This window comes from Parus major, chromosome 14 (genome assembly GCF_001522545.3).
Source record: "Parus major isolate Abel chromosome 14, Parus_major1.1, whole genome shotgun sequence".
In the NCBI taxonomy this organism is placed as follows: Eukaryota; Metazoa; Chordata; class Aves; order Passeriformes; family Paridae; genus Parus; species Parus major.
This window is the reverse complement of record NC_031783.1, coordinates 9,205,971-9,214,242: the sequence shown is the minus strand read 5'-3', so window position 1 is coordinate 9,214,242 and position 8,272 is coordinate 9,205,971. Positions and strand designations below refer to the sequence as shown.

General features: G+C 39.0%; 1 protein-coding gene across 2 annotated transcripts in view; it reads right to left on the bottom strand.

The window, feature by feature from the left end:
• Positions 1-998: 998 nt before the first annotated feature.
• CYTH3 (cytohesin 3) overlaps positions 999-8,272 on the bottom strand; it is a 48,863-nt gene continuing 41,589 nt past the window's right edge. For both annotated transcript variants that reach the window (XM_015642551.3, XM_015642549.1), the window contains 4 exons: positions 5,479-5,555; positions 5,326-5,397; positions 5,039-5,193; positions 999-4,424 (listed from right to left, as the gene is read on the bottom strand). In XM_015642551.3, the coding sequence (XP_015498037.1) occupies positions 4,352-4,424; positions 5,039-5,193; positions 5,326-5,397; positions 5,479-5,555 (377 nt within the window). In that variant the 3' untranslated portion in view covers positions 999-4,351. The remainder of the gene's footprint in view (positions 4,425-5,038; positions 5,194-5,325; positions 5,398-5,478; positions 5,556-8,272) is intronic.

The window sequence follows — 8,272 nt, the reverse complement described above, 5'->3', positions numbered from 1 at the left end:
CTGTGTCATGGGAGCTGACAGCTGTCAGAGTGGGTTTGACACTCGAGAAGTCACATCTTGCTCTCGGTGTAGGGGAGAAGATGCTGTTGGTGTGAGCCAGAGAAGATCAGTAACCTGGGACTGCAGCTGCTTAGACAAGGATGCAGAAGGCTTCTCCTTTGAACTTAAAGCTTCCACAGCCAGGCACCAGGCTGGGAGCTCAGTGGGAGCTTGCTATTGGTGGGGGGGATGGAATAAAAAAAAAGAAAAGGAAAAAAAAAAAAAACCAAAAAACAAGCACAAAAGAGCAAAGTTAATGCTTCACTAAATACTTAAAAGTATTATTTTGGTACATGGAGAACAGCATGAAGCCAAACCATACTGTACCTGCATAATGTTCCTATGGCAACAGTTATGTGACGTTACATAAAGTAACATGGCAAAGTAACCAACATTCCTGTCCTGTATCTGGCTTTTTTTTCCTCTTTTGTCCTCTGGCTCCAAGATTTGGTGTCTTGTCCTTTGTCTGGTAACTCCAGCACAACTGTGTAAAAGGAGTTAGTGTTGTTGCTGTGCCTCCCTTCAGAGCCCCACAGGCAGCAGCTGCCCCAAGTGGCTCTGGAGCAGGGAGGGCACTGGGTGACACTGCCCCAGAGCTGTGCAGCAGCACCTGTTTCTAATTGCTAATTGAGGAAACCAATTAATCTACTCCAGGAGCAGAGATCCGCTTCCCCCTGCACATCTGACTGAAACTCCTGGCAGGGAACTGACAAAATAAAATACCTCAATTTAGGGTGGCTCTCAAGGGAAAGCAGCTTTTAGTGGAGTCACACTCATGTGGTAATACACTTCACTGAAACATTTTGCAGTCGAAAGGTTTTTTCTCTGAAAAATTAAACCTGATAATGTAAAGTACTCTACCTCAGGGTAGGGAAAAGAGGCCTTTTACTTACAAGAGTAGTTGTAAAATTAAACCTTAAGTCAGCAATTGCCTCCTATGTATTCCTGGTAAATGAGGAGACAGTACAGTTTCACACTTTATTTTTGAGAAAATTGACAGATTTAAGCAACAGGTCTCAATGATAAATGAAAACATTAATATTGCAGTGGCTTTACATAAGGACATCACCGTTATAACAATGATTGATACAGAATATTTGTCATGCAAATCACTTGTATACACCAAGTAATACTCATATCAATACATACCTGTACAGTATTTACATTTTGTATTTAAACTCTAGCTAGAAACATTTTCCAAGAAAATATAGAAATGAAACTGGTAAGCCAGGAGTCTTAATTTGTAGTATCTTGTCTACAACAGACCTAGCTTTTCCAGCGAGCATATCTACATAGATATGTAATAAATCTTAAAAATATGCAGTTTTTTTATATAGGAAGCATTATAAATGCTGCTCACTTTATAAAGGTTCAGTTTTGTACCAGTTTAAAATGGTTCAAAATGCTAAGTGATGCAGAGCTTATTTTGTCAGAATATTGTAAAATTTAAGTCAGTCCAGCTGAGCTTAAGTTTTGTGTACAGTTCCCTCCCAGCTGCACTGGCACCACGTCTCTCACTGCCCCTGCTGTTGTAGAGGGCAGGCTCAAAAGTAAAGAGCTCAAGAATTACTCAAGTTTCAGTGCCATAGGAAGGGAGAATCTGTTGTCCCCAGAGGACTTTTCTTCAGCATGGTCAAACTGTAACAGCTCCTGCTTTAGGCCACCGAGCAGCCACTTTCAGTAGCCACCCCTGGACTTGAAGCCCAATAAAAAAGGGAAAGGTTGAGAGATTTTTCTTTACCCTCGTGGATAGTACCTGATATGGCCAAAATTTTCACAAGCCACTTTGTTTTACTGGCCTCATGGCCGGTGGAAATTTTGGGCCAGTTTCACTCCCTGTTAATACTGTTACAAAGAACATTTGAAATCAAATATTAACACACACAAAAACGCTATTCCATTAGCTTTGGTAAATTAAATAGATACACTGAGCACCACAAATAGCTGTTTAAGATGTTGCATTTCAATGCTAAGAAATAATGTATTTCCTGCTATAATATCTTCAGTTACATGTTACTCTAAATAATTATTTCTGCCGGATATAAGAACTTCAAACTAAATACAGCAAATGAACTCTCAAGGCATTTCCTTCATGCTTACAAGCAGATATCCTCACCTGGTTAAATAAATAGATTTTCTCAAAGGTGGCATTTCAGAAGATAAGAATTGATACAAAAGTGCTTCATGGCTTATTAATGTTTTTGTAATCTCACATTTCTCCAGAAATACTGTATTTGCTGCCTTTCACCTCTACACTCACTAGTACCACTGATTTGGCTTGTCACTATTTGCATTACAAATCTACTTGTCCAAAGCCAAGACTGATGTAGGCAGTGCTTGAAAACAAAATGTCACTGCAGAACAGAAGACTCAAAACAAGTGCTGGCAGCAGTTCCATCATTGTGCTGCTTTGCAAACACAGTACACACAACTTAATTAATTTCTATAAAGAGTTTAAATGTGTTTCATTAAGGAAAGATATCCCCACTCTGACACTAATTCACAAATTCTACCTCCTCTGGCTGAGTTTTACTCCTTTGGAAGCACTCAGATTTAAATATTCACCCAAGCAATTCCACACACCCTGGGGAAAATCTAAAATGTAGGAAAGTTTACTTTGTTCTTTTCCTCTCAGCCTCTTTTGCAAACATGCAATAAAGCAAAACACTCACAAGGGCTGACACCTCATGCAAAACAAGGCAAATCAGTAAGACAGAACAGTGAAACAGACTCTCCCTTACAGTTCAAAGGAGATTTCAAACAGATCAACTTGGTAAGTCTGTGGGTTTGCCAGTGCAGCACATCTCCCTCCAAGAGACCCAGAGATGCTCCTGCAACCAACAAGCAAAGCTGCTTTAACATTTTGGGTCTCCAATGCATTCACTGGCACAGTAGGCATGGCTCAGGTTCAACAAGTTTGGGGAAAACTGATAGTAACAGAAGCAGTAGAGTTAAAACCTCCCACTTTTTGCACCCATTGTGGAATTAGGGGTTTTACCTTAAGAACAGTTATCTTAAGAACAGTATGTGTGCTATCAACAGAAGAGCACTGGAGTAAAATCTGCTGCAGCAGTTGATGTATTCCTGAAAGACCCATCAGTAGGATCACAGGAAGATCTTTACAGGTTTCAAAAACAGAGGCACATGCCTGTGGGGAAGTCTAGCTGTACCAGGTAATCAATGTGTAATACTTTATTTCTTAGTAAAAATGTCTAATTCTTTTCAATTTCAACTGCTCTAGTGCAAATCTGAAAAATTGCCTCTAAAAATGCACAAAAACCACAGAACCTGTATAAACTTGCATGAACTCTGTTTGTCCAAAGTTTGTTATCAAGCAGAGGAATGAATCCTGCTTGCTTAACTCTCTAGGGCTGCATCTTACAGAGACAGTTCACCTACCTGGCTTTTCCCTTGAAAAACACTGAATGCACGTGAAATTATTTGGGGGTGTTTTCATATGCAAGGCCTAAAACCACACAAGCTCTGTCATCTCTCTCCTTTAGTAGTAACTTAGTGTTCATCAAATTACAGCATCTCAAATATAAGAAGGACATTACTATATAAAAAGCATATTAAACCAGTCTTTAAACCATAGTGTTTAAAACACCAGACCACACTGGCACTTCATGTCATGGCCACAATCTCACCTCTGCTGCTGGGCCCTGCCTGTATTTCAGTGCACACTGACAAACTCTTTATCACCATGAGGTACTGACTGAGCTGCTAGTCACTGTGTTTCTGAAGAAAAGCTATTTCCATCAAGGTAGGAGAGGAATTCAGAATGAAAGCTGCACTCAGCTGCTACTGTGAAACACACACAACTGAAAACTGACATTGGGATTGTGAGGTTTCTGCTTACAGGAAAATGCAGTGCCAGATCATGCCATGCTCCACTGCTGGTGCTGCAGTTCATTGAGAACTTAAACTCAACTCCTCCTTTTATGGGAAATGTGCTCAGGTAACAGGCAGAAGGACATTTTAATGTTAGCCCTGAACTCCCTCCCTCTCAACCCAACTGGAATTGTCACTAATGTAAGTGAAAACAAGGCTTCCATGTGTCCAGTTGAATTAAGTTTAAATATAATCATTTGCTGGGATTTGAAGCTTGCTTCAAATTATATACCAGTAACTATTTACCCTGAAAAGTTTTGCCAAGTTTTTATGCCATAGTAAAATGTGTGTGTGTATATATATATATGTATATATATATAAAATTTACAGTTGTCTTCATTTAGTTTGTCTAATTTCTTCTATCACTCCACAGTATGCTCAGTTATAGGGTGATGCAGGTCTACAAGTTGCTGATCGTGTTCTATTTCTTATTTGCAATTCTTCTTTTCCTTGTTGCCAGCATATCATAAAAGGGATCTCTGCTGATACTTGCTCTGGAAGAGAAAAAAGGAATCATCGGTTTGGTTAACATATACCTGTGTTTAAAAACTAAAACTTATGTTCTCCCTTCCTTGTGGATGACTCCACACTCTTTTAAGATGGGTGGCTGCTTTCTAAGCACTACAGATATTTCTTTAGCACAAGGTGCTATTCCAGTGTGATTTGTTTAGAGTTCACACCTTCACATCTTGACCATTATTTACTCCTGTAAGTGTGGATCTGCTTAGAAACCTTCCAACATAAAGTCAAGCTGTGGAAGTTTAAAGCTGCTTGTGCACATGCTTAAGATACATGTCACTAAAGTTAATTATTGGGTGAAGTAAGAATCAAATTGAATTAAGTTTAAAGACAGTTAACAAAAGGTTTTACATTTGCATAGGACAATAAATCCATATTCTCCTCATTTAGTTAGCAGCAGTATTTCCTTAGTACCACACAGTTACAGATTTGTATCTTGATCCATCAACCCCACTGAGATCGTTGTTAGTCCTGGAGGACATTGCCACATCAGAGTTCTTCAAACAAGTTACAACAAATTCTCTTAGTATCATACTCTGAAAAGAGCTTACACTGAATTTCTGAAAGACATTTAAGACTTTAAACTCACTTGATAGATTTTATCCACTCTTCCTTTTCTTCTGGGGTGGGAGCAGATATTCTATATACTACATGGTTGCCTTCCACCACTCTACCGTCAGCTTCAGTTTTACACGCTTTAATTACTTGACCTTTATGACTGGGGTTGTAGAGCTCAAAGCAGTTCTAGAGGATAGAAATGAAGTAATAAATTTAAAAAACAAAACAAAACTGACAAATTAATTCATTTAAAAGTACAATTAAGTTCCATATGGTTTACTCATCTTCATTTAAAAAATAAATATGAAACTGTCTTACTGGTTTTCTAGGGTCTTCGACTTCTCTTATGCTAAGATTTTCTAATGGAATAATTCCTCTAGGTTCTTTGTCCTAAAAAATTAGGAAAATATCACATTATTAGCTATTTATAAATCTTGATTACAAAGAAAATTCACCATGATATATACTCACTGTTGTGTATTCAAAGTAATACAAGCAATTATCAGTCAGAATAAACCATCTCCGTTTCCATGTTTTTACTCTTCCCCCTACAAACAAAAGGTATTCCAGAATTAAACATGTGCTGCTGTCAGGGATTTAACAACGGCCAAGGAAATAATCAAGTTTTGCTTATTTTTTGAAGTATGGTTTAATTGCTTAATGGTAAATGGATCAGGCACAGATGAGCAAGGTTAAAGGAACATGTTACTGCAATTTGTCCTGAGGCAGCATCAACTATGGAGGTGCCATCAGCCACAAGAGCTGTGGGCAACAGTGAGTGGCCAGACCTGCTCCCTTTGTCCAGGCCCTCACATGTGTTCATCACACTAAAACCACCAGAGCTCTGCACAGTGCTGGGCACAGCCAGGGTGTGAGTGAGGCCAACCCTGGGCTGCTCTGGCAGCCACAGCCACTCACACCAGCACTGGTGCAGAACCAGCACCTGCATTCCTGCAACAGGAGCAACCCCCTCAACAGCTTGTCTTGGGCAAGGAAAGGGTCCCATCAATAAAATTACAAGCATTTTATCCCCTTCCTGTCGCTCCACTCATGAGCAAACATGTGATTAAGAACCTGTCTTTACTTTCAGATTTAACATCAAGTGCGTAAAGTGCTCATAAACATTAACAGAATATGTGTCATCAATGAGGGGCAAATCCTATACTAAAATATACCATCTTTACTAATTTGTCATCTTTCAGTACTTTTAAAACATGTTCTCTTCGTGGGTTAATATATCACTGAGTACATTTGACAGAAGAAATAGCTACTGCTCCAAAAATGCCAATTTTTCCTTCATTAACAGCTTAGACAACAGCAACCAGAGTTCCTCTTCCTTACACCTGCTAATGTCATCCTGTAAGGAACAGTTCCTTTTTAGAAACAACAGAATTATTTTGGCCCTTTCAGTTGTTTTTCTGCCATTGGCTGCTTCAGAACACACCTGGCTTCCCACATTACATTATTTTAAAACTCATTTCCAAGAAATACAATTGTAGATAGAGCATGCATATGTTATTAGTTTAAAGGTTTAGATCCACCATAGTTATCTGACTTCAGGATTATGTCACCACCTGTGCATCATCCATTCAGCAGTGATTTAATTTCATTAAGCCAACATTTCAAAAGAATTGATCTTGCTATTGAACACCTGTGTATAAAAGAGCACCTTTAATACACACAAGACACACCCAGTTTAATCCAAGTCATATAATCAAATTCAAGACATAAGCATAATACTTTTTTGATCTTTTTGTTCTTCTTAAGATAGCTGGATTTTTGTTTAATACAGAAATCCAAATCATATTAAATTAAAGAACAATTCTAGAGATATTGTAACATTTCTTGATACCAATCTACTGCATATTTGCATGGCAGACCAAGTATGTTGCATGTTGTACCTTCCTTTTGCTGGGTTTCACAACCTCCACAATAACCCAGTGCTAACACACTGCAACATTCAATGTACTCAATAAAAATTATGTTTCCACCAGATGCACTCGTATCTTAAGAAAAATTTAATCTGCAAGCAGGTGTGGTGAAATAAGTGAAGGCAAAACAGTGCAAGATGCAGAAGCCGTGACACAATGAATGGTTGAGTGAACTGGAGACAGTGAGGGAAGAACTGGTGGCACTTTAGTACAACCACCGTGACAGATCCTTAAATAAAGCATTGCAGAGATGTTCAAACTGGCACGTAAGTCACTAGAAAAATCCCCCATCACCTTGACCGAGAGCTGGCTCAAGTATCAGGAAGTATTTGGGCTTGGAATGATGAACTCAAGCTTGACTCACATCCAGACCAATGGAAAAGCAGCTGCCAAGTCCGGGCGATTGCCAGGGCACTCCCTGCCATCACCACAACGTGACTTGTTTTCACATAACCCAGGATCAACTGCCATGGCTTTAAGTCATGTTCTGCTCTCTAAGTTAGCAGATTAACTTAACATTTTTATGGCCCTAGAACATCACCATGTTTTTCAGGCTAACAGGTAACATCAGCTATCAGAGGTCATGGCTTGCCCAGTTCTAGCAGGAAAATAATTCAGGAGGAGAGAGAATGAATCAAAGAGGAGAAGAGGTTACTATCACAGAGCAGATTAAAGTGAACACAGGTGTTTATCATTAACAGTCATATAATGCCAAAACACAATAAAAAAAATCAGTAATAGCCATATATTTAAAAGATGATCTGTTTATAATTTAAGAAAGAAACAACAGACCTAAAACACACACTCCCAGAACAATATAAATTGCCAAGCAGTAAACAACAGTTGAGTTTGCTGAATGTTATCCTGACAACATCCGCTCTCTCTGGAAAAGCCAGACTTCTCAAACCTGAAACCTTCTGTAATCATGCTGCAGTTTTGAAGCAGCTTTTGTCAGGAAACATCTCCCAGCTCCAGGGAAGCCACAAAGAAGATTAAGTATTTCCAACAACATCCCTCTTACTGCTTCCTTCTCCCTAAAACAGCCAGTAGCTCACTGTGTTACAGCACTCATGGGAGTCATAGAAATAGACCTTAAGTCACTGCTCCACCAAGCTATCAGTTACTCTTCCAAAGGAAAAAAAAAAAAAAATTAAAATAAATCAGTTAGGCAGGGGCTTCTGGTGGGATAAGGAACTACTCTCACACACAATTCTCTGTCTCCCCACCCCATTACTGAGTTTCAACTGTCAACAGCACAGAAACTCTAATAAAGTTCAAAATCTAATCTGTACTAATCAAATTTGCAGGGGTCACCACATCACACATGTTTAATA